The 27861-nt window shown below is 36.4% G+C and overlaps 2 protein-coding genes across 3 annotated transcripts in view; one reads left to right on the top strand and one right to left on the bottom strand.

Annotated features, from left to right (window-relative positions):
• The window catches only part of LOC117332786, a 29708-nt gene extending 26386 nt beyond the window's left edge, over positions 1-3322 (top strand). The window contains exon 19 of the mRNA XM_033891818.1: positions 267-3322. Coding sequence (XP_033747709.1) covers positions 267-440 — 174 coding nt within the window. The 3' untranslated portion in view covers positions 441-3322. The remainder of the gene's footprint in view (positions 1-266) is intronic.
• A 5960-nt stretch (positions 3323-9282) lies between these two features.
• On the bottom strand, positions 9283-21114 carry LOC117333486. Of its 2 annotated transcripts, none has more exons than XM_033892797.1 (2): positions 21007-21114; positions 9283-11410 (listed from the first exon to the last, which is right to left on the bottom strand). In XM_033892797.1, exon 2 carries the CDS (start codon positions 11350-11352, stop codon positions 10408-10410), a length of 945 nt encoding a protein of 314 aa, XP_033748688.1. In that variant the 5' UTR covers positions 11353-11410; positions 21007-21114; the 3' UTR covers positions 9283-10407. The 2 variants fall into 2 exon arrangements, with proteins under 2 accessions (XP_033748688.1, XP_033748687.1); XM_033892796.1 differs by lacking the exon at positions 21007-21114 and adding an exon at positions 13980-14141.
• Between the last annotated feature and the right edge of the window lie 6747 nt (positions 21115-27861).

The raw sequence follows: 27861 nt of genomic DNA, 5'->3' as shown, positions 1-27861 counted from the left end.
ATGTAACTCAAGTCAAGGTCATTGGTAGAGAAGTTACTCATGTCAAGGTCATTGGTAATTGGGTTATTTGTGTCAAGGCCTTGCCAGAGACAGGCTTATTTATAGAACATATTAATCATGAACCTGTTTAATGAGATGCATTTCTCTCCAGCAAAGTTGATTTTATTCTCATACATATTCAAAAAACATTTTATGTTTTTATTTCATTTAAACCTGTAGCCATATAATAATCAGGATTAATGATTTGTTATCTTTAACTTTCACAGAGAGACATACTTGGCCACACGCTAAAGCCCGGGGAGTTTGACAGAATGTCACCAACATCCCAGCAGAACATCAGCGAACAGATGATGAAGATGATGCAGAAATGGAGAGAAGATCGAAGAGCCAGGGAACTTCAACAGACACCGGGGAGTCGCAAAAACTCCCGAAACAAATAGAGCGAAGGTTATATTGGAAGGTCTGTAGTACCCCACATCACTGGAGACATTGAGTACTACAGAAAGTCTGGCAAACTGTCATTCACGATTACCAGTTCTGTCAGGGTTTTTATCAACTCTGCCTGAATCTTGTAAGTTTTTTTTAAGATTCTCAAAAGCTAGTCAGGTAAAGATTTCTGAAAAATGTTTAAAAAAAAAAAGATTTTGATTTTGATTGAAATTTTCAGAATTGATTGATGAATATATATCAAATTCAAAATGCTAGTCAGGTACAGATTTCTGAGGAAAAAAAAATTCATGTCCACTGTTTTTTCAGAAAATCATTTTTTATTGAAAACTTAAAGAAGCATTGATCAAAGAATATATTTCAAATTCAAAATGCAAATTATTTGGAAATAATGAAAAATAGCAAAAGAAAATATATTTTATAATAAGCTGTTAAGGATGTATTGTAGAAAAATACAAAGGAAATCATAATAAGAAAAAAATTATAGTGACATCACAGATTTCTGGCCCAGGTCCACATATGGACCTATATTAGAAACATAAATGGGTATGTCGACCTTGGGTTGGAAAGTCAGAACAAATCCCTGTGATAAACACTAATTAATTATGTCAGTTGTCGAGAATCAAGAACTTTGTGTCTAAGATGTGTGACACTGAAGTTGTGAAGTGACATAGAGACACTGGGTAAGTCCCCAGGATCACGATTCACACAGTCAAATTAATCACTGTTTCTTCCACATTCCTTTGTAAGTGCTGTTAAAAGAAGGATTTATATATACACAGAGTTTATATATATTAGATATATTTATATGCCAAAACAAAGATATTTTATCACTATTTATTTATACAGTTATATACCCTTACATTGTCAAAATATTTACGACCAGATATTTGCAGCAAATCGTAACCATAACGAAGTGTTAGCAAAGATGTATCATATAATGATTGAGATGTTACCAATCTCCAAAGCTTACACCACAATCAGAAGAATTGTTTCTTGTTTTTTTTTTTTTTTTTTTTACGTGTGTGTTTAAAGACATGTTTGAAAATATTTACATATAAATTTAAGTTGACTATGGATATAGTCATTGGCTTACAGCTGATTATTACTTATTTGTATGTGTACTATCCTCGCGACTATTGTGACGTCGTTATTGAATGTCATCAGTCTCTGTGGTGATATATGTTTGTATCGTTGGGGTGGCCTGTTTTGTTTCTTATTTGTTTTCAATGTGGAGGTATGTAAAATAATGTTCTGAACTGATGAAATGGTCCTAGAAAATACATAGGTATGTTCAGAAAATCGAAGCATGGACATATAAACTATATTTTCAATTTTTTGCTTTTTTTTTTTTTTTTTGCTTTTTTTCTCTGATTTGGTATGGATAGTTTATAAGGCACTAATCTTTTTCATTTTGGGGTGTTTTCGATAATCAATAACAACAAAAATAAACATTTTCAGTCACCCGAGACGAAGATGGTGTTAAAGGCCCTTGGGCCTCTTGTTTATGTTAATGCTGAAATGATATTTACACTTCATGTCAACATGTCTCTGAATTCTTTAGTTTATTGCTGGCAAGTCTAGCTTCAATGTCCCAATTAGATTTAAATTTTATAAAGTATTTACTCTCATTATAAAAGTATGAAATGTCTCATCGATATTTATTCTGATGACACATTATAAATGTGTTATACATTCCGTCCAATTAGACATGATAGTCACTCTCATATCATAACAAATATATGTATATTATGTAATATAATTGATAGGTCTGCTTTCATTTATAAGGTTGAACCAGTCTGAGTGGCACAAAATGTTCTGTGATAATATATATAATTAGTCACACATAGCCTGGAAGCCTACTGATTTTTAGCTACTCACTGAGATTAAGCTCACTGTCAGATATTTTCATCAGAATGATTGCATAAAACTATATGGCATTCTTTCTTCCATATACTTCATATTATAAGATTGTTTTTAATTACCTACACTTGTATGGAATGTTTCATGAGTAAACTCCACAGATATATTTTTTTTGAAATATACATTACAGTATTTTGACGTTTCTCTAATTATAGTCATAGAACTGAATCTCTATCACAAATACATTGTAGCCGGAGTGTGGGTTTTCTGAGGACTTTTGTGTGTCATAAACTACTTCTTTTTTAAAGTGATAGGACTAGTTTGGGATTTTCAGGATTATTTGAACCAATGTGTTTGTCCAATGCTTGTTTTTTCTATTTGTGGTAATATCTGTTATAAACTTTTTTAAAATGTTTTTTGATAAATATGCACAAAAACATGGGTGTATAGTATCAATTTAACACTGAATGAGATAATCATTGGATTTTAATTTTGTTTTGGGAATTCATAACAAAGTATCATTTATATAGTTAACTAGTAAACATCTTTTTTTATGATTACCTTGATGAAACTTTTCTAAAAACAAAAACATAGCTATTAAAATATACATTTATTTTTTCATGAGAAAAAATATGAAATTTCTGCGTATAGAAATAAACAATTTAAGCAATCATATGTGGAGAGCCAAAAAAACGGTACATAAATGGTTCAGATTATATCAGAATTATCCTGAGAGAGTATAGCTGGACTAGTTCTCTGTACAGACAAACATTGAAGGTGCCTTTCTGCCATGTATGATTGGTTTCAGGTACAAAGTAGTTTCTTGATGAATTCCTTTTTATGAATTGTTAATAGAATTTTTTAGTTGAGTGCATGTCTACATATATTTGAAAGTTACGAGAAATATTGTCTGTTCTTCCGTCCAAATTATTTCCATGACAAGTAAAGTATGTATTCAATTACACTAGATACACTATGCAATGACGCAGCAATAAATGTTTTATTGAATTAATCCTTTGTATTCTTTTGTGTCATTGACTCTTTTAAAGAAACATGCTACACCGACAGGATATACACATACAGTACTTGTCACAAAAGTTCATAGAATGACAACCACAGTTTAGAAGTGTAACAGGAGAGGAACACAATGACCAGCCTGGGACTTGAACCGGGAACCTCCAATCTCTTGACAGATTCTGTAACCATTTGAGCTACCTGGTCACAAGCGTTCTGCCCAGTCCCGTTCCACTACATTCCTCCCTCCTTCCACAGAATTTGATAGATTATAACGTTCAGATGATCCAGAATGAAAAATTAACTTCAAGGCTTGACCTCCAGAAAACTTATTATTGTAAATGATAAGTGATCTAGAGGTCGGACCCTGGGGTTAGTTTTTCATTTTGGGGCATAGGAACGTGTCAACCTCCTGTGTCTCCTTCAAAAAGTGTTGACCCCGAAGACACAAACAAGACTCTATTCTGACTTCCATGGGTATTAATTGGGGCACCACATGTTAGAGGAGAAAAGAGCATATTTTTGGTTTTCAATCATGATAATTATCTTTTCTCCGTGAGACCAAAAGTAATCGGTAGTGATGTAGGCATTAAGGACAGAGCCATGTAGGCGGTAAACTCACTAAAACCTTAAAATGTGTTAACAGTTAGTATAACTATAGGACCTATTAACGGTTTCTCTTGGCCGATTTTCTTACACATTAATATTGATGAGGTTTTTCATTGATATCCGACGTACGGAAGAAAAAAACAATTCTTGTGCGAATTATTCCCCATGAAACTGCAGTATCATAATTTTCTAAACTCTCAAGTTATGTTGTGATTACAATTATGGTACATTGGGGGGGGGGGGGTTGTTATTGAGTCAAATACCTATTATTAACCATAGTGATTTTGAAATCTAAGCCAATACAGACTTTGGTACATACACTGTATAATGCAAACTTTGCTAAATTAAAAATGTAGCTTCCACTGAAGTTAGTAATTGTGATGATTTTCATTCCTAAATGGAATTATATTGAAAATTTGTAGTACTTCCCCAAATTATATGTACGATGAAATTTCCTAGTCGTCATCATTTGGAAGTATTTCATTTTCTAGAAAATATTAACATATCAAAGCATGATACATGATATGCTTGGTTGGTTCAGTTGTCACTACCCCTGTTTTCGTTTTGAGAACTTGACATTAAATAAATTTCATGGGTGGTATCCTCTATTAATCAGACGACGCTTTTTATTCCGAAAAACTTGGGCTTATTCTGCCTGCACTATCAACATATGTATATCTCTTGTTGTTAATTTACCCTGGAGTTATCGACTTTGAATAAGACTTATATGGTTTCGTATATCAACATAAATACGTCGGTATGTTGGACAGCGACGCTCGCGAATATCGGGGATATAGTAAGATATATATCAACATGAAAGGCGACCTTCATCGACATAAAAAAAAAACCTGAAAATTGATGACCAGGGATACGTTGGCAATTGTACAAAACAGTCCTGCTACAAATTAAAAGCTTATATACTTCGTGGCTGAGTCGGACTGTGTTACTAGTGGAGCTAAGGGAAGCAACTCTTATACGTCAGACTCTGTCTCTGATGGCTTCGCTCTCCTTCATCACTTCATTCTGGCTTGGGAGTCGATCGGGTCGGAGAATGCCATCACTTGAAATTAATACGATTCTAAACGTCAAACGACGATTCCTTCCTTGTAGCCAGAGTTTTCTCTGTCCATGGAACAGCTATGGAAGTTTGACATTATGACTGACCGTTGTCTGGTGAAGGGTCAGCAGAGGAAACTCTGACTACATGTTGTAGGTACAGCAGAGGAAACTCTGACTACATGTTGTAGGTAAATGTGAGATCACGTCTGGTATTTTACGTTAGTTTCCCTTATGTATTACTTCGTTATGAGTTGCATTCTTTAAAATCGTATTGTATTGACTAAAATGAGGTTATCAGCACACAATTTGTGCTTTGAATCAGGACTTTATGCAAACATAGAAAGGTGCGAAAGTATATATGTAAACTTTCTGATCATCATCATGATATTGAGGACGAATTTCATTTTGTCTTAGTGTGTATAGTTTATCAAGGTATAAGAAAGAAGTCTATAAAAAGACACTTTTGGGGAAAAAACGTCTGTATTAAAACTAGTCCAGCATTAGGCCTAGAAAAAAAAATGTTGTGTTTCCCCTTTCCCGACCGACCCTAATTTTAGGCCACCGACCCTAATTTTTTTTTTTTTGAAATACTGAAAATCCGGAAATTTTCGTAAATTTAGCCCGTTTTCCGTTTTATTATTATACACACCCAAGTCTTATAAACGCTTGTATATGACGGGCACTGGTTTTAAAGCGTATTGATGACCTCGATGTTCAAAAAAACATGGCGGCTTTTTGCACGCCGTCGTCTGTTTTGGCACTGACGATAAAAAAATGTAAACACATGGACGAAAAGCGAATTATGACATCACTGCCGCATACAACGCTATGTGGAGATATATTTTATAGATATCACGAAAAAATTGTAAAAGGTGATTGTGTTATATTGGGGAGGGAGGTTGGACAGTCGACTACCTTTGAGGTTGGACCAGGGCTGTCTGTTGGCGACGTTATGAATTTCAATGTGAAGAGCTTGGAATATCACTACTGCGCTAATCCCATCGAAGTACCATTTTACAGTGCATCTCTTGGACGACTCGATTTGTGCTACTATTGTGGTGGTTGTGATGGGGAGGTTGATCAGGAATTAAAGAAACAATATAAAACTGTTCTGCCCGTGTGTCTAGAATGTCTCGAACATGAACAGCCTCCATGTTATCGTCCATACGGAAAAAAATCGAAGAGTGGAAACTCTCAATAAACTGCGTTTATAATGACATGGTTTTACTGTTCTGACTATTAATATGATGCTCCTATTTGAGATTATCTGAAAAGAGATAACAAACACTGCAAATAAAGTTTGATATACTTTTAATATCATTTTCATCTCCCAATACATTGCATTTCAAAATGAAGTTAGGTAGAAGAATGATCAAACACTGAAATATAATGATATTGAAATGATATATACAGCATATATAAATATTCAAATATGAACATTTGATTATTTATTTTAAAAAAAAAGATAAAAAAAAAAAAAAAATCCCTACCTACCTACCCTAATTTTTTGAGAGACGAAAGGGGAAACACAACATTTTTTTTCCTTGGCCTTACTACAAATGTGTTGAGAAAAAAAATCACTAATGATGTTGTCCAGTCCATTCTCCATTACAGTGTCCCACACACCATTTTGTATTATGTATTTGTATGCAGATGAGTTGTAAACTTTAATGAAATAAAAGAAATTAAATTTGAACATCCTCATATGTTCAGATCACAACGACCTGTACAGTCTAGGTGTATATGGGCCGATCCCAGTGTGTATAGCATATTTTACACGATTTAGACGGCTATTATGCCTATTATATATTAAATACTGGGAGGTGACAATTTTACCGTATGTTAATTAGACCTTCAGTAAGACTGGCCCAAATACAGACTGCCATAATTTATCGATACCATGTAGTTATATTTTCACCTGTAAGGCTTCTTCTTTGCTAGACTTGGAAGTTTAGATGTTTGAAACTTTTGATATTGTTTTGAAAAATGTTTGTCATTATCGAATTTACATGTACGGTATTAAAAACAGAACCGTTGTCCCACTCACAAATCGACAGATTCGACCTTCCTACACGTGGTTTGGTTTGTTATGAGTCATGACCAAGTCGGAAAGCATCGGAATTGTATGCAGCCTCAAGTTAAGATCCAATTTATGATGTTAGATCCATATTCGGGCAAGATCCTTTACCATAATTGGTCTGGATAACATGTGACGGACTTCTGTTGGTAGATGAGGTAATCACAATCTACTCCAGCACAAGGAGTTCCTGATTTTAACTAGGTGATAAACGCCGAAAACACTTTGACGTGGCCGCAGTTTATCAATATTCCTTAACTTATGGAAATTCGTAAACTTGAAACCCTCATAACCCACAGGTACTTAATTGTATATATTATAACAACCAGAAACGGGTGGGTTTTTTCAAAGCGCTTTATAATTGATTCCAATGTTGTATCGGTGCATAAATAGACAAGAAATTATGTTACAAATTAAAATTAGACAATTCCATTATAACTTTAGTTCCTGACCCCAAGTACCTGTGTTATAACCAACTCATTATGGGTCGTTGCTTAACAGAATTTGAAATGTTGTCACTTTCCCGGAACCCAGGAACAGCAGGTGTTCCATATTCCTATTTTTGGTGGCTGATTACGACCATCTAGTGTTGGCATGTTGTCGCGTTTGCGTGTTGTTGCTTTGGTGCGTTTTCAAATCGCACCAAAGTGAGATTTGATAGATAAACCATTCGCCTTATCGCGTTTTTAAACCGCGACAAGGTGCCTACACTAGATATGGCCGTGATCAGCCATCATAGTTCCTTGATAATCCAAACGTTGTCTTATTTTCTATGGATATAATGAGTATTTTTGCAGGACTGAATTCCAGATACCTTACCGTGGTTCCAGATATTGTCAGCGATTCTTGGGAAGTAGATTCACCGTCCCTTGATGTAAATGTTGAATTTTGATAAACATCCCACGTTCATGTATAATAACATCCCGGTCATTCAATGGTCATCATGAACGTTATAATGTTAATAACGTAATAGTACTGAAAATATGTAGTTAAAACAAACGGGTTACAATAGCTGACGAACGACAAAGTGTAGACAGTTTATTTCATTGTAAGGAATTGTACAGGAGTTCCATCAAGGTTTGTTGAAAATAATTGCTGATAATCACGAAGAAAATTCTATTTAAGAATTATCTTTTTTTTTTAAATTACTCCATCAATTATTTCCAAGGGAAAAAGCTTAATTACAGTAAAGTAGCATTGAAATAACCTTGACCCTGCTCAAATTCATAATTGTGTCATTCTTAAAACTGTCCTTCAGTCGATAACCGATTGAACGTTATGACGAGGTGTTTTGAACAGATTGATTTGTGATTAGTGAACCGAAAGCGATTAAATCCCTAGCTAGCATAATGCTGTGATCGAGCCATATAAAACAGGTCTATGAGAGTCTAGCACATGTCAGATTAGGGTTTATACCTGGTGTAGGATTACTAAACAGTTTATATATACAGTAATTATACTGATCAATCCCTCAGCTAATACACACTTAATACAAGTATCGACAATACAATATACACTTGGTAAGTGTCAAAAATTGACCGTTATTAGTCCCGAGTTAACCCACACTTGTTCGGTCGCGCGTTCAACTGACATTTCAATGTGGTAATGCAATCGGAATATCTCGGTTATTTCCGTCATGGTTCGTAATCAAACCTTGAATTATATCGGTTTTGGATATTTCTGTATATTGAGAAAATCCAATGTGTATTGATGTAAAAAAAAAAATATAAATATATATATATTTATATCAAAATTCTATCCTCTAGAGAGCAGCATGTTACCGGAATCTCCCCTACAGCCTTTAGGTAGGGCAACGGATCAAAGAGCGAGTTCTCGTTACAAATGGTATTTTTTCCTGATATGAACATGTTTGAATCTATATCAGTGGACCTACATACTTCCAGGATTGATTCAAAGCTTTGACAGAATTTGGCGAGATGTGGCCATCGGTAGATAACCACATATGGTGCTACTTCCGGTCAATATTTCCTAGAATGTATTGCACTCAAACGTATTGTAATCTTTCCCATAAACAGATGGTAGAGTTTGTGTCATGATCATGTTGACCAGTAAATAGAATTAACTCTTTGCTCAATTTATAACATTTTAATTGGAAAGGTAACATGTAATTAATGATATTTCAATGTAACTGATAAATGTATCATAAATCATCGATTGTCTTTGGTCAAACAGAACTCAACAACAGCAGGTCCCTATTTAGAATATACGATTTAATGGACCATCAGACATACCAATATAACTGAACACCCTGAAAGACTAAACCCACATCAACAAGTCGGACATAATTTATATTAACACATTTAAATAAAGTTTCTGTACATCAATATTTTTGTTCAATTAACAAAACCGTATTTCCCAGAAGCAACATTATTACATTCTCCATTTTATTAGCTGCGTTCATTACTTGTTTTAACGATAGATTACAATTTGTAGTATCGCCAATAACCGCACCAAATTAAATACATTTATGATTCAAACGAAAACGTTCTGATTATCAAAATGTGTCGTACACTTAACTATACATGTAGTCAGACCCTTTTGCCTGAATTAAAAAGCCTATTTCAATCTCAATTCCAACCAATATCTTTGTAAGATAGCAACGAACGATGCTATGAAAAATCACAAAAACAAATGTATTTTTTTTTTTAAAAGTCGTTTGTGTGGGACGTCATCAAACCATGTGCTCCATTTTCAATAAACCAATGAAAATGCGCGTTACAACTTATATATGGATAATGAATCGCCCGCAATCGATATAACATGGCAATCGTACAAACTGTATTACATAGGTAAATGCTCAATTAGGGGCGAGGGCTGGTGTCCATAATTGGTTAAAATGAGAAAACATACCAGTAATTTAATAATAAAACATAGCAGTGTAATAAAAAACAATAAACAGACTGAACACGATACACCAGTTGGATGTAGCTGCTTCCGGCGGATTGTCCAACATGATTACTCCTCACGTATGTTGCTAGACCTTCGATCTCTTGGATTATTTGAATTCTAATGATGGTTCAGTTTCCATCGACTTAATAGAATTCACACTAACGTGTCTACAGCAAATATATAAATTCCATCCTCATTATCCCTAAAGTTGGGGAGAGTGTATCTTGTATGCTTCCCACAAATCGAGATCCGATGTAAGAAGTCTGTTTTATACCAGGACGAAACTCGATTTGCCATATCGCTGCCGTCATACATACACACGCGCACTGACGTATATCATCCTACGTGAACGTATTTCCCCCATAATTCCTTGTCAAGACATCGCAATGCATTCTGGGAGAAACCACAAGTTAACACTAAATCCAGCCTCACACAGTCGTTTTGGATCGTCTGAGCATGTTGATTGGCGGAAGCTGGTTCAGTGACGATTCGTTCATCGTCGTGGACGGCTTAATGATGTCCTTTCTGACCGGTAATGTCGGCATAGATGGTGCAGTTTTTATTGACCTTGCCGTTTGTGGAGCAGCTCGTGCAGATTTTATTATTTCGATACTAACATTGGGGTCGTCAGCGAAATTAGCACGAAGTCGAAATCTGAACAATGGGTTCTTTGACGTAAGTCCTTCGCGAATTTTTTTCAAAATGTTTTTTGTGATAAGTGACTCATGTTTCACCTTCTGTTCACGGATATAATTATTTACCCACGTGGTATCCGCTAGGGGCCACAACTCCTCCTCTATGACCGGTGTTTCCGGTTCCGGTGTTTTGACCTTGATCTGAGAGTTTTTACCAACACCTATCGGCTGTAGCCGAATTCGTGTAATTCCACGACGACTCATCAACTCAGCGGCCTGTTCTTCGTCCGTTTTCTGTCTCTCTTTAGTTTCCTCTTCCTCCTCTTCTGTTTTTTCTTCCTTCGTGTTCTGTTCGATATTGTTTCCTTTAATACTGGCGCCTGACCCTTTCCGACCACCGGCGTCTACATCATCTATGGCTTGCGTAAGAAGCATGTCGAATTCCCTAATAGATTCATTCATAGATTTTTGTTTTTCGAACACTAAAGCCCATCGCCTGAGGGTTGTCCTCTTTTTGGAGTCGTATGTACTATTAAGATGGAGACGCGCTTTTTCAAATCTTTTGATTTGACGTTGAAGACCTTCATTTTCAAGCTTATTGCTCCGATAAATGACTTCTCCCGTCTTACTTTTAGATACACTGATTGCTCCCTTCATGACACGGATAGTGTTGAGCGTTTTCTGTTTGTTACTGTCTCCGTCAATCTTAAAAAGGGAGCTCACCATTTTGGCGTTCATATTGAATTCCTGGCGGTAAGCAGCCGACTACTGTTTGGCTCTCCTTAAACCGTTGCATCTACAAAGAGAAAAAATGCCCTAAGAAAATATATATGTAGTTGAATATTTTAATTACACCCTCTTTGAGTGACTCGTATACAATTGAACTGTTAATACTCTAGTGTGTGTATACAAATATATAACATACATTTCTGATGATAAATCACACCTCATTTCCTATACAAATAAAAAGGCATTCATATGTGAAGATCGTACTTAGCCGAGAATATTGGCGGTGTGGTGACTAAGTACGAGTAATAGGACACGGAGAAATATTCGGACATTACATTTAGGACGTACTTGACCTTTTGACCCATTGCCACCTACATTGTAGGTAGAAACTGACACTACCCCATCCCGTGGGATGACAATAGGAGGCTCATTATGCGAACATAAATCCAAGGATTGGAGGTTGGGACCTTGTGCTAGGTCCTGTAGACACAATCTACATTACAGGTCTAATTTTAGTTAGATTGCTATGGACACTGATTTCATGAACACCATGTCCACCCACCATGTCACTGTGTTGGTACAGACATGTGTCCGTCCACCAAGTCCCTGTGTTGGTACAGACATTCCCTGAACACAGTCTCCGCCCACCAAGTCCCTGTGTTGGTACAAACATTCCCTAAACACCGTGTCCACCCACCATGTCCCTGTGTTGGTAGACATTCCCTGAACACCGTATCCACCCACCAAGTCCCTGTGTTGGTACAAACATTCCCTAAACAACGTGTCCACCCACCATGTCACTGTGTTGGTACAGACATTCCCTGAACACCGTGTCCACCCACCATGTCCCTGTGTTGGTACAGACATTCCCTGAACACCGTGTCCGCCCACCATGTCCCTGTGTTGGTACAGACATTCCCTGAACACTGTGTCCACCCACCATGTCCCTGTGTTGGTACAAACATGTGTCCCCCCACCATGTCCCTGTGTTGGTACAGACATTCCCTGAACACAGTCTCCGCCCACCAAGTCCCTGTGTTGGTACAGACATTCCCTGAACACCTTGTCCACCCACCATGTCCCTGTGTTGGTACAGACATTCCCTGAACTTAGTGTCCACCCACCAAGTCCCTGTGTTGGTACAGACATTCCCTGAACACCGTGTCCGCCCACCATGTCCCTGTGTTGGTACAGACATTCCCTGAACACCGTATCCACCCACCATGTCCCTGTGTTGGTACAAACATGTGTCCCCCCACCATGTCCCTGTGTTGGTACAGACATTCCCTGAACACAGTCTCCGCCCACCAAGTCCCTGTGTTGGTACAGACATTCCCTGAACACCTTGTCCACCCACCATGTCCCTGTGTTGGTACAGACATTCCCTGAACTTAGTGTCCACCCACCAAGTCCCTGTGTTGGTACAGACATTCCCTGAACAACGTGTCCACCCACCAAGTCCCTGTGTTGGTACAGACATTCCCTGAACACCGTGTCCACCCACCATGTCCCTGTGTTGGTACAGACATGTGTCCGTCCACCAAGTCCCTGTGTTGGTACAGACATTCCCAGAACACAGTCTCCGCCCACCAAGTCCCTGTGTTGGTACAAACATTCCCTAAACACCGTGTCCACCCACCATGTCCCTGTGTTGGTACAGACATTCCCTGAACACCGTGTCCACCCACCATGTCCCTGTGTTGGTACAGACATTCCCTGAACACCGTGTCCGCCCACCATGTCCCTGTGTTGGTACAAACATGTGTCCCCCCACCAAGTCCCTGTGTTGGTAGACATTCCCTGAACACCATGTCCGCTAAACCAAGTCCCTGTGGACATTGGTACAAACATGTGTCCGCCTAACCAAGTCTCTGTGGACATAGGTACAGACATTCCCTGAATCCCGTGTCGCCACATCAACGAAAATTTGTTGATTTAGAAAATCATCAATTTACACTTTAGATTTCAGCTTTTGACCAATTATACGACTAATTTCTGTGTTATGATACATGGCATCTAAAACCAAGCTGGATTTCAAGTTATCCAAATGTACTAAATTATAATGGTACTTTACGGTGGAAAGTAAATAAATCATTTCTGAAACACCAATACGAACGCGCCTTTTCACATGAAAGGTTATGATTTTAATTATGATTGGTGTTCCTCTTAGCGACAATAAATTTGATATCTTATTCTATACTGGGTTATAGTTAACAGTAACACTTAATTTTGGCGCGTAAAACTTAAAATGATTACCGGTCTGAAGGGATTTTGAGATCACAAACATATTTGAAATATTTCATTGAGGTTGAAAAGTATATCGATATCATAATCAGCATTTTATTTTATTCATATTAAATCCTCTGTTTGAAGTCACCGAAAAGTCACGAATAAAACCTAAAACTGTGTGTGATATGCAAAAATGTATTTTCATAGGTCGCTAAAATAATTAGAAGCTACAAAAAATAATTGAATGAATATATAAATCATGTAAATGAAGATACAAAAAAATGTACAATGTGAAAACGAGAACAAATTAAAACAATTAACCAGACGTATTTCTAAAGCATAATTAAAATAGAAAGTTAATTAGAATAAAAGGTAGTTTAATAATTAATTAATTAAACATGAAATACCTTCTAGTTTCCTCCAGTATCCTTGACTTGACATTTTACCTATAATGATCCCGGTGTTGTCTGTATGTCTGTTCACACCCTTTTTTAATCACACTTTCCTGTATTATGGGTTCCCTCTCTCCTACCCGACCTTACCCTCTCCTACCCTACCTTACCCTCTCCTACCCTACTTCACACTCTCATTACCTTACTCGGATTACCTCTGTCCCCGACAACGGATCACTGCAAGGCATTAGGTTAAATCCCGAACACCACGCAGGACAGATTATCGAAATAAGATTATTTCTTCTTAATGGATTAATTGTGAACAATTCATATGCATAACATTGATTATTTGTAGTGACATATCACAGGCTTTAGCAATAGCGTAAAGAAGCAAGGAGTGGAATCTGTTTTGAAAACACGTCATGCGTATACGATGTACCGAGTCATACACAACATTGTTTATCTAAAAAAAATGACAGAAAAGATGAATAAGTATGGGTCGATGTCCAGCAGTCTACCCCAGGACTGCCACTAAAATGTGACCGGATGGAGTGCCCTGCTGGATGTCTTGGGTAGTATGCTTCAGTGAGGTAGCACTATAAATCTCCTATCACAAGGAGACAAACACCAACAAACCGCAGCCTCCCAAAGCACACTAAAATAACAAATGCATTTCGCACAAAGGGGATGTCCTCATTAAATAATCGTAATGTTGTTAATAGGACGTAAAACAATAATAAACCAAACCAAAATAACCTCTATACAAGAAATTCTAAAGAGAAGTCAAAAGAGAAGAGGACTGACCGCCGCACGTCATAAAAAATGTGGTGTATTGGAAATTATATGACTTCTCAGCCCTAAACAGAATTGGGTTATATTTTACATAATATAATGTTATCTGTAATATTTAAATGGTCAAATGTCACACCTGACAAGCTTTGAATGTGTACGTCAAGGTATATCAAACGGCGATCGACTTATCCAGTTTAAGTTTTCATCGTAATATACTTGTGTCAGGTGATATAAAGGATGGATTTTGATGGTCATCAGTCAAAGTTAAGGGTAAAAAGTCACACCTGGCCCTTCTGACCTACCTTTACCCAAGATATATCACGTGACTTTCAACAATCATTGATATGTAGCACTTCAAATAAGTTTTTATTGTCTTATAATTAATTTTTCATTGTTTGTACGCAGAATGCGGCTTTCTGATTGGTCGAGATTTTTTCATACCACTATAATTAATTTTTCTTTGTTTTCATGGTAAATACTCAAATGTGATTGGTCGAAAAATTCTTTTCATTCTTCTATGAAAGAAATTCCGAGAATGGCGCGAAAAATGTTACGTCACAATACGACAATTGACGTTGCGTATTGATTTGAGAAAAAGAATCCCATTTAAAACCAGTAAAATTGTACATAAAACATGTTTTGAATTAGAAAACAATTTTCAAAAATTAATTATAAGCGTTGATGTCAATTATTTTTTAGTTTCATCGGGGTATGAAACAAATTTTGTTTGCAAACTTCTGAAAGAATCCGCTACGCGGATTCATACAGTTTGCAAACAAAATTTGTTTCATACCCCGATGAAACTAAAAAAAATTGACATCAATGCTTAAATATTTCAATTTCTACTCAAGTTGGACTCAATGAAACTACCAAACTTAATATGTTTCATTTGCTCATGAATTTGACCAGATTAACATTGATCAGTGCGTATGAATACCTAGACAAAATCCTTCCGCGGAACGAATTCACTTTTTCTACATTGTTGTTATAAACATGGAATAATTATTAAAATTATCAAATTTATAATGTATTCTTGTATTTTATGAAAGACCAGATATGCTAAATACTTCTATTTTGACAAAATAATGCTGTTTTTCAATCCTAAAATGGCTGACTATTTTACTCGACCGACTAGACATGCACAATCCGGAACTCCTCGGGCTTTTCCACATTTGGACTTGCACAAGCTTCGAGACATTAGTGTCTAGCGACTTTTTTATTCGGAAAAAAACAATTGAAATATAAGGATTGAATCTTGATTTGGTCGACTTCATGGGGTCATGAATTGAGTTGCTCTGGAGACAAATTCAACATGAACTGCTTCGCAGTTCATTAAATTTGTCTCCATAGCAACTCAATTCATGACCCCATGAAATGAACCAAATCAAGATTCAATCCTTAAATGAACAAAATTCCGAGAATGGCGCGAAAAATGTGACGTCACAATACGACAATTGACGTTGCGTATTGATTTGAGAAAAAGAATCCCATATAAAACAGCAAAATTGTACATGTTTTAAATTAGAAAATTATTTTCAACAATTAATTATAAGCGTTGATGTCAATTATTTTTTTAGTTTCATCTGTGTATGAAAAAAGTTTTGTTTGCAAACTTCTGTAAGAATCCGCTACGCGGATTCATACAGTTTGCAAACAATGTTTTTTTTCAGTCCCCGATGAGACTAAAAAAAATTAACATCAATGCTTAAAATTTTTATTCAAGAACATAAAATCTTATTTGTACATCTTGCTGTTTCTAAACAAAGCATGCTGTGGTGCATATCCTGCTATTGGTACTTAATAAATAGAACGGAATCCTACAGAACTTGTTTGTAAACACTTAATCTTAATCTTGATTTATGAGGAACAAATGAAACATGCCCTTACTGGAAGCCTCATTTCCGTCATGATTTGATGTTTTTCCCCGTCAAATTTTAAACTTTGCTACTGTGATGATACACTTGTCCAAATTTATCATACATCGTACAGAGGTCACTGTTTTGTCTGACACTCAATGCGGGAAATCATCAGAATTTGATAATTAATTGTAAAAAAAAAATATTAAGAAAACAATTTAAGTCTCTCACACGGTTTGATTGGTAAAACAGAAACGTAGGAAGAAGAAAATTGATAATCTTAGAGAAATAAAGAAGAAGTAGTCATCCAAGAAAATGACTGCTATTCACTATGAGCGTCAAGCCTTTAACTATAAACAGGAGGGATGATTGATATGTTGTGAGCCTCGTATTGAAGGAGTTACTCAAGGATGATCTGTTTACGTCCTACTCTTCTCTGACTATACAGGGCCGTGAACCCAAGTATTGGTCTCATTTGGTTAGTTTATATCGACCGAGGTAGCACTCTAAAGTAAACAAGACAAGCGACTTTTGCAAAATGGACAAAATGGATGAAAGAGCAGTGATCCAATACGAAATGATGCCCCTTCATATGCTACAGTGTTAAGCGCAGCTGACAGAGCCTTGAGGATGACCCCCGTCCTTGAAGGCCTGTCAATATTGCAACCCCAGAAATGGACAATAAAGTTCATGATATTGTTATGACTGACAGACGAGTCACAGAAAGATATATAGCCAGTATAGTTGGCATTTCACAGGAAAGAGTACATTCCATTCTGACCGAGGATCTTGCAATGAGAAAGTTTTCGGCCCAATGGATACCAAGACTTCTGACAGTTGATCAGGCACATATTATTGCGTGCTAATCTTAACCTTTTTGAGGAAGATCCTGCCAATTTTCTTCAAGTATTTTTCAATGTGGATGAAACATGGGTCCATCACTACGAGCAATTTATATACCAAAATATTATTATATTAATCCTAATTGTGGCAAAATGAAAGGAATGTTCTCTATATGTAATTCAGGTTTGTTAAGTAAAGTAAGTCGTTTTATCCAAAGAGTAATTAAGCTTTTAAGTATGTAAAGAACATTAGAATAATTCATGATTTGTATGATTTATCTTGATTTGTCTATTGATTACTTTGTCCATCCAATAGTTCTCTTTTTCCCCTTTATGACCTCTTGTTACATATGTATATATGTCATGAGTGAACCAATAAAATCTTGAAATCTTGATCATTTTACCCCAGAGGCCAAACAACAATCGAAACAACGGAAGCACTCTGGCTCTCCCCCGCCAAAGAAGGCAAAGACTTCCATCAGCTGGGAAGGTTATGTCCTCTGTTTTCTGGGATGCAGATTGTATTCTGCTGATAGATTATCTCAAAAGGGACTAACAATCAATGGCACATACTATGCTTCACTTCTGAGGCAGTTCCGGAAAAAATATTAAACTTAAGCGCCGCTGAAAGCTTACTAAAGGTGTGTTATTCCATCAGGACAATGCTCCTGCTCATAAGTCTGGCATTACCATAGCTACCATTCATGATTGTAGCTTTAGATTGATTGAGCATCCGCCTTATTCACCTGATCTCGCTCCATCAGACTTTCATTTATTTCCAAAACTGAAAACCTCTATTTCAGGGACCCACTTTCAGTCCGATGATGACGTCATACATGTAGTGAATGACTTTCTGAACAGCCAAGAAAAGGAGTTCTATAAAAGTGGCATTGAGGCCCTTAAACACCACTGGCTCACAACATATCAATCAACCTCCGTACAAGGCCGTACAACGTAAATACACTCGAATTTTGAAGGTCAAGGAAAATGACATAACAGAAAAGGAAAATTATGATGGAAAACGATGAAGGTAAAAACACCTGATAACCTTTACAAAGGTAAAAACACCTGGTAACCTATACAAAGGTAAAAACACCTGGTTACCTATACAAAGGTAAAAACACCTGGTAACATATACAAAAGTAAAACACCTGGTCACCTATACAAAGGTAATTACACCTGGTAACCTATACAAAGGTAAAACACCTGGTAACCTATACAAAGGTAAAAACACCTGGTAACCTATACAAAGGTAAAAACACCTGGTAACCTATACAAAGGTAAAAACACCTGGTAACCTATACAAAGGTAAAAACACCTGGTAACCTATACAAAGGTAAAAACACCTGGTAACCTATACAAAGGTAAAAACACCTGGTTACCTATACAAAGGTAAAAACACCTGGTAACCTATACAAAGTTAAAAACACCTGGTTACCTATACAAAGGTAATTACACCTGGTAACCTATACAAAAGTAAAAACACCTGGTAACCTATACAAAAGTAAAAACACCTGGTAACCTTTACAAAGTTAAAAACACCTGGTAACCTATACAAAGGTAATTACACCTGGTAACCTATACAAAAGTAAAAACACCTGGTAACCTATACAAAAGTAAAAACACCTGGTAACCTTTACAAAGGTAAAAACACCTGGTAGCCTATACAAAAGTAAAAACACCTGGTAACCTTTACAAAGGTAAAAACACCTGGTAACCTTTACAAAGGTAAAAACACCTGGTAACCTATACAAAGGTAAAAACACCTGGTTACCTATACAAAGGTAAAAACACCTGGTAACCTTTACAAAGGTAAAAACACCTGGTAACCTATACAAAGGTAAAAACACCTGGTAACAAATGTGATTGTTTTACTGGCATGATTTAAGCTGTAAAAACATCTAGAACACGAGTAAAACAAGATCAGATTCCCAAGTATTACGGACAGCTATATAATAAACATCGATTATGTTCTGACCTTGAAAAGATAATACGCTATTGCTTTTTTTTCAATGTCAGGCAACAAAGGTCTAGGTCACTAAGATCATTTCGTGCATGATCCTAAAACCTAGCCAAAGAGGGGTTTTTTTTACCTAAGAAGATGGACGACGTTATTCTTTATTTCAGGAGCCAAAGGTCAAAGCCACTTTTGGGTCACGTAACGAAATTGGCTGTGAGTATGATTCAAACAGGAAATAAAGCGTGCCGTTTAGTTAGTTGGTTGGGGTTCCATTAACTCTGTACTTTTCTCCCCCTTTTCATCATCAATGGTCATAGGTCAAGGCCGCTTTAGGGTCATACAATTGGTTGTCAGTACTACTCAGTACTGCTATACATTGCCTAACTAACTTATTGATTGATGAGGTCCATCATCTACGATAATATGGAGCATTTAACAAAATACATCAAATATCAAACGTGTGATTTGAAGGGATCCCAACTTACAGTCCATATAAATTATGTGCTAAATGATTGTGGGTTGGAATTTTGTTTCAATATCCTTTGCTTAGCAATGTCCTTATTTCTTTTCTTTTTGAGCTTGTAATGCCGAATCTTACTAAAAGAACCACCCACTTGCATCTATTATGTCATAAACTTCCTCCTAAATATTCTTTCTTTACTCAGCACGGATATATTTCCAGGTCGATTGCAGTTCTAACGTAAAGGATGTCAAACCCCTATAAAACAAGCATAGTTCAAAATTGAACATCGTGATAGTTTATTGCACACACGTGGAACATATTCTCAACCAACAATCAAGATATGTGCACATATATTAAACAAATCGAAGTATGGATTGGGAGTTTTTGACTTACCTAGTACAATCTTTAGACATTCCAATGCTGCCTTATCGAACGATAACTACTCTCAGTACAGCGACGTACATCCCTACCATTCGTATCACAAAGGAATTCAGATATCAATTTTGAATTCTCTCCAGCAAAGTTCGATCTGTACCACACGGGGTTTGTAGGAACAAGATGTGCCAAATTAGATAATATATTATGTATATTGCATGTTATCATCCCGTCCCTAGTCAGCGGTTTAAATGGTGTGTAGAATCCATTACTATCCATTAACAGATGGCCGTCATTAAGAGATGGCCGTCATTAACAGAAGGCCGTCATTAACAGGACACTCTTGTGTTTCGTCCACTAACGAGTCGCGAGTAGTTAGTACGATATTCTACTGAACTTTCTAAAATAACTCGTTTTTCTTTACTTTTTTTGTCTTTGTGTAGAAATAAAATTAGTTTTACTGAAGCAAATATTTTTAGTTTTGATTCACATGTAAATTTACTAAGTGAACTACATGTAAGTATATAAAAATCGTTGCCTAAGTAACTTGGTTTAAAAAACTATTTTTGGCAATCGTTAGTATGTTGTTTTTTTTAAAGAATCTTAAATGTGTTTCTATAAATAGCTACTCGGTTCCCAGACTATCCATGATATACATGTTATGACAATAAAGCGTTCACTGACCTTCAAACAATCATCTTATTTTTTTATCACAAAACTTCAAATTAATGAATCGGTTGCGTGATTATCTTACCTTTATGAGCATCTGTAGATCATAAAACGGGATATTCTGCCAACAAAATGGCCACAGCTTGGCGAGGAATTAAACTACTTGAAATTTTAATCGAAAACTGTTACATTTGATTGATTTTTAAAACTCTTATCAAGCAGGTCTCGCTTAGATGATCACGTGATTGGAGCTTACTGACATATTTGAACAGGTTTAAAGATTTAGTTTTCTGAATACAGAATGTCGGTATAGTCTCTTTAAGCCAATTGTAGTACCTGGCAGGCTCGAGTGGAAATGTTTACAAAGCATTTAACACGCTCTTATTATTTTGATGGAATCTAACGATATAAACACATCAAGATATTTGTCTATTGGTAATAACATATTTATAAGTTTCCGGATAAAGAAAACGAAACGAGTTGTTATTAGTAATTGGTCCAAGGTTGATTATGTCTATTCTTGGATACTGAAATCCTTATTAATTATTTATTGATTCAATTTTATTTATTTATTTATTCAATTTTATTTATTTATTTATTTATTCAATTTATTTTATTATTAATTTAATTTAATTATTATTTATTTATTTATATTAATATTTATATATATTAATATTTATTAATAAATGTTTTGTAGCATTCTTAGAACACGTTACTGTCTAAATGTCTACATTTGTATATTGAGCAATCTTGGTGTTTTCAGAACAGATGTTTAAATACATGTATCCGACCAGCATTAGGGAAAATGACATCTATGATGTGTGGAGGAGGACGTTGTGTTTACGGTGAATTTGAATCCATCACGGTGTGTATACGATCAATGTAAAGACGTTTTAAGGGGTCGATTAATATTCCCGTGACACCTCTATATGACTACGGCATGCATTCTGGGCCACTGGGAGAAGGCTCAGTGGAGGGCCTCCAACCCCATAAGTCCTATGGACAAAGTGAGAAACTATATGGACACACTGAGGAACTATTTGGGTCGTAACAGAGAACATAATTTTGTATTGGGACTTCGTCCATGAGGGTCCGATAAACCCCGAATGTACATGTGGGGATATACTAATAATATAATGAGGAGGAGCTATCCAAGACCCTCATCGTCGGAGACCTACCGACGATTAAGACCCCTCGCGCGCTTACATCCTAGCCAACAGACATGCTTAATATAATTAAGTTGATACAACTTGTTTTCAAAATGTCTACATTTACAACAATTGTAGCCAGTCTTAACTGTGAAAAACTGTCTGTACTCCAACGTAAAAGCTTGACCCTGATAAACTTAGGGACTTCATAGTATTGATTAACGTACGTATATTCAATGATATACTTACAGTTCCTAACAATATATATATAAATATATACTTCCATGTCTCGATGGTACTCAGTTGAAGTGAGGATTTTTTGTTAGTGTATGTCGCTAACACTCGGGGGAGTGGATAAGTTATTGACACAAGGAGCTGATCAACCCTCAGTCTGATATAATTCAGTCACGAGGAACTTGGCATTACTTTTGAAGATATAGAATAAATATTTCTCTAGGATAAAGAAAACATAAAAGATTTATTAATTGGATGTCCTTTGAGTAAGTGACTAGAACCGTGTTGTGTGGTTTTACTGAGACACGTAATATGACGTTTCTGATACTGACCTGCCTACGACTTCGGTATGCCGGTAACCGTATGATAGTGTATAAGACACATTTATCTCGCTGAATTATATTTTATTTTGATATAGAAAATTACACTTCATACTCTACAAAAACTGTGTGTGACTTGTGTATGTCTAACACTCTTTAATCAGGACACCTTAGTTCTCGGTCCAATTCGTCCGGAGTTTTCCGAACTACCACCGTCTCGAATTGTTGCGGATCTACTGTAATTATATAAATATATAGTGATCGTATGAGTTCTTTGAAGAGTGTTTTATTTACTTATTTTTTTAATTTACATTTTGTATAGCATCCCTTAGAACAAGAGGTATATATCCATAATTAGTCCGAATTATTCTGACGTTGTAATCAACGCCTGGCCGATATAAAAATCGATAAAACGCCAGAATAATTCGGACTTATTCAGAATCAATTAAGATATTTTTGGAAAAGACAGAAAATGGTCAATTAAGTGACGTTTACCTTCGTCATCGGTTTTGAATTCATTCGACAGCCTGATAAAAAGTACACATACAATTTATATAGCTAAGAAGGGAAGATATAAGAGAAAATGTGTCGTTTGTTTATTACTGTTTGTTCACTCGATCAACAACAATTGTACTTGAGGCTTGGCTCCCTTGTAGTAGTTGGTGGCTACCTCACTGAACAAGATACGAGAGGTCAATCGCATGTCATCCAGATCAACTAGTGTAAAGAGTCTTAAAGACACAATCATGGTCCAAGATCTCGGCTTCTCAAGAAATGCAAACCGCCCCAAGTGGGAATCGAACCACACACCTCCGATCTCATTGTCCGGTGCTCTGTATCGACTGGGAGTCTTCCAACTAAACATTAAACCATATGTGTAGCTATAGTAATGTAAAAATAAAAGTTAAGTGTATTTCTTATGCGAAATGATTTATTACTCAGGTTTCTCAACCTGGTTTAAGACAACATTAACACACAGACACATTCCTTTTGTCAGAAGGGGAATAACTCCTCAGTGCTTTGTTTACTCCACTTACAGATAGAAGAATGGGTCGAAAATCCCACTGCGTAAAGTTCCGTATACAACATACTCGAATTAAATCTGATACAAAGTACGGCACAGGGTCATGAGAATTTGTAGCAAGATATGTGTATTTGGACATATCATTGTGTTTAACCGAGGCGTTTTAGAGGACTAAAAACAATTCCATGTACCACAGAGGGGGTGCCACTGAAGTTTCACAATTTCAATCTATTACCCTAACACGCAAGAAAACACACTGAATATACACTCAAACACAGGCCCAAACACAGGCACTTGGCATAAGTCCACCCATATATTGGCGTTTGGGTGAGAATTGGTGCCTTTGGGTAAAAAAACTATACATGTCCATGTACACATAAAGTTACAAACTGTAACAAACTCTCAGGTCCCTGTGTAAGACGTGTATCGTTCCCTGTGATTTACTATTTGTACTGAGATGATCATATAATAAACTGTAACAAATCCCCAGGTCCCTGTGTAAGGCGTGTATCGTTCCCTGTGATTTACTATTTGTACTGAGATGATCATATAATAAGCTGTAACAAATCCCCAGGTCCCTGTGTAAGGCGTGTATCGTTCCCTATGATTTACTATTTGTACTGAGATAGCTCGTGTAATAAACTGTAACGAATCCCCGGGTCCCTGTGTAAGTATAATAAACTGTAACAAATCCCCAGGCCCCTGTGTAAGACGTGTATCGTGCCATGTGATGGACTATTTGTACTGAGATGATCATATAATAAGCTGTAACAAATCCCCAGGTCCCTGTGTAAGGCGTGAATCGTTCGCTGTGATGGACTATTTGTACTGAGAAAGCCCGTGTAATAAACTGTCAATACCAATGTCTGTTTTAGTGCCTGAAGTACACCTGTTAATTATTCAGACTATTTCATTAAAGTTGTTTTTATCACAGATTCTGGCCTCGTTCTTGAAGACTGACCTACATTACAGCCTTCACGCTCAATGAGGACAAGGCTATGCTGTTGTAACCAGACTGCTATTAGTCCCCTGCCGGTGAAACCGGGGTTACCATATAGGTTTACTGTCTGTCCGTCATGTACGTATGTAGTATGTACGTGACACCAAAGTTATTATATACGTTTGTCAGTGCTTTAGCGGCTCCCTTCTTGGGGAGATTTTAGTCAAACTTCGCACAATGATAGAGAACCATAATGTCTCCGACAAGTTCGAGTTTCAGGGATTTGGGTAAAGGTCGAGGAGCTGTATTGCTTAAGGTAAAGGAGTGTCCGTTATAAACTAAATATCGGCGTTCAAAAATGTTTGATCGAGACGCACAGCAACTGTATTTTTTATCAAACAGGGAAACAAATTTGATAAAATCATAACACCGACATGGACTTGACGTCAAAATGTTTTGTCAAAAAAAAAATTCAAGTCGAACTCATTATCTACTCTGGTTACAACAAACATTCTAAATATGATTTATATATGAAATGAATCAAAACTGATTATAAATATTTAAAATTAATGGAGATATCACTTACATAAACAGTATGTATACATGTAAAAATGTATTTCCAAAGTATGAAAATGGTATTCGAGTTCTCTATTATCGATTTACAGGACTATCCATTCAGAACTCCTCGTTAATTTCGACAACCACCCGATGAGTTCAGGATGCTGGTAATATATGAAAACTGATGCCTTTGAATGGATTTTCTTTGTACGTGAATTTTCGTTTTGATTTTTAGCTTTAAATATAGAATCTTAAAGACTTGATTGTCTGAAAGCTGATGAGACTACGCATAGCTTTGACCTTACATAAGTTTATTACAAACACATGGCATTGTTCCAGTAATTTATCATATACAGCAAAAAAAGGCCAACATTTTAAGAGAGCTTTAATATTTCTTTTCAGCTTCATTACATCACAGATAGGCACAGGTGTGTTCAGTTACACCACAGGGATTAGTTTAACAAATGTTCAACCAACGGTCTATACAGTATGAGAGTAGATTATATAGATAGGGGCGTGTACCCATATATAGACAGTGGGTTGGGACTTTGTGTCAAGTCTCTATGAGTTAAACATGTGATTTATTTTTCATAAACATCGATATTCTAATTATTTTAAATAATTCCAAACTTCAAAATTCTGAATCCGGTTGAACTCTGAGAAAATGCCTGATTTTAGCAAATATCATGAATGTACATGTAATTGATATGCATTGTAACACTGATACAGGCGATATGATGCACGTGACAAACATGCGTTTGTATTTTCCATTATACATTTGATACGTCCTACTCGACAACCCTTCCTATATAAGAGAGAGTTTTACGGGTTTGGTCACTAATTTTAGTCGTGTGTAAAATGCTATTTTTCGTAAATCTATATAACCAATATAGTAAACAACACAGCCTCAAAAAAGTTGTTTTTAGGTACGGGTTTGTCAATGTTTTATAAATATAATTTGATTGGTGTAATTCGAAGCTGCTAGCAACCAGATGCGTGTAAATACATAAAATGAGCCACCCAAATACATATGATGACAACAACATTCACTAGATATATTGATTCGAAAATCACCTTATCAGCAATAGCACAGCTTCAATGGTCACCGGTATTGATATATTGTATAATTCAGTTATAAATATTATAGGTAATTAACTAATTTTAATCATAATATAAATAAGGTATATAATGAAATAAGTTATAATACTGTATTGTGTCATGCTAGTTTTCTCGTTCTGTGCATATTGTACCTGTATAGATTTGTCCACGCACACCTGGACAACAGGCCATTAACTTATATGGTAGTAATGGAAATTGTACCGAATACCTGTTGTGTATTACAACCCAATTTTTATCAGTTACTTATATTAGAGTGGACCGTTTCATTTACCTGTCCAATTAATTGCTTGTTAAATAACATTCAATTATACCTGTAGCGTTACGCTCTATTAATAATGCTAATTAAAATTCATAAACAAATAGCACGATCAAACAATGCAAAGGGTAAACATGTTCATGCCCAAAGGTATGTAAGTTGACAACGCTGAGTAAGATATGTGTACCTGTATAATTACAAAATCTTATCCTTTGATGTCGGTACACGTACGCCAAAGTCGTACTATCTACGCCAAATGTCGGTATAGGCTTTCTGGAATCCACGGAATAAGATTGTTGTTTTGTAGATGACGAATGTGTAGACACGTTTAATCACTGTATTTGTTATTAACACAGAGATAACCATTGACTCGCAAATGTTGTTTTTTTTCTCCCATCAGAATATTTTTGTGTGTTTCTGGTATACGTAAAGTACCTATTTAACGGCTTTGATTGGAGCAACACCGATTGTCCTTCCCGTAATTTGCAACAAAATATGAATACATCCTGAGAGCTCGATTGAACCCCTGACCACCGGAAGTATAACCTACAACATGGACAATAGAGTCACTCGCAGACGAGTTAGAATTTGTTGATAACCATTCGCTAATGCTATTTTGTCCGTCCTAATATATAATGATTTAAATCACTGGGTTATTATACAGTTTTATTCCAACTGATATTTTCTCGTAAACCCATTCCGGCTGTTGACCGTTTACGAATTGAATGGTTCTCCATGGACAATTGACCAATACTATTCGATGAAGAGTTTTGGAGTCTCGCCCCTGACCACAAGGGAGGCTATTTCTAGGCCAGAATCCAGTCTGGATGTAGATTGACGAGGGCCGCTGTAAGTCCTGTTTTTCACACTCGTTCGTCCAGACAGGTCCAAAGTCTTGGATCTGTCCTGTTGACCACACCGAGAGTTTGCCACGCCCTGATTAGTACCGCTGGTGATATCGTTATCGACAGTTGACCCCGTGACCCCGGGGTACTGGAACTCCCTATTCGCCACATGTATCGGTTTAGCCTTTGGTTTTGTTAATGTATCCTCTGATCTACTAGATTTAATAGAAACGTAAACATTATCACTATCCGTAAACACCGGAGACTTTTTTGACGGAATTAACGGAATTTTCATAAAATGGCTGTTTTCCTTGTTGAGATGCTTTTCCTGTCGTTCAGAAGCTGCTTTCTTGGGCGTATTACACTGGTTTAACTTAACAGGTAAATGAAATATATGGTATTTGTTCCATGGGTATCGCCCCGAAATGTTCCCAACCTCCCGTAATGTGTCATCTTCTCTACGTGATGATGAACGCGTTGAACGACAATCAGACAT

This window comes from Pecten maximus, chromosome 8, assembly GCF_902652985.1.
Source record: "Pecten maximus chromosome 8, xPecMax1.1, whole genome shotgun sequence".
In the NCBI taxonomy this organism is placed as follows: domain Eukaryota; kingdom Metazoa; phylum Mollusca; class Bivalvia; order Pectinida; family Pectinidae; genus Pecten; species Pecten maximus.
This window is presented reverse-complemented; position numbering and strand designations above follow the sequence as displayed.

What these genes read in the sequence shown, in the direction of transcription:
- LOC117333486 (XM_033892797.1), bottom strand. Translation starts at nt 11,352, where the DNA reads ATGAACGCCAAAATGGTGAGCTCCCTTTTTAAGATTGACGGAGACAGT.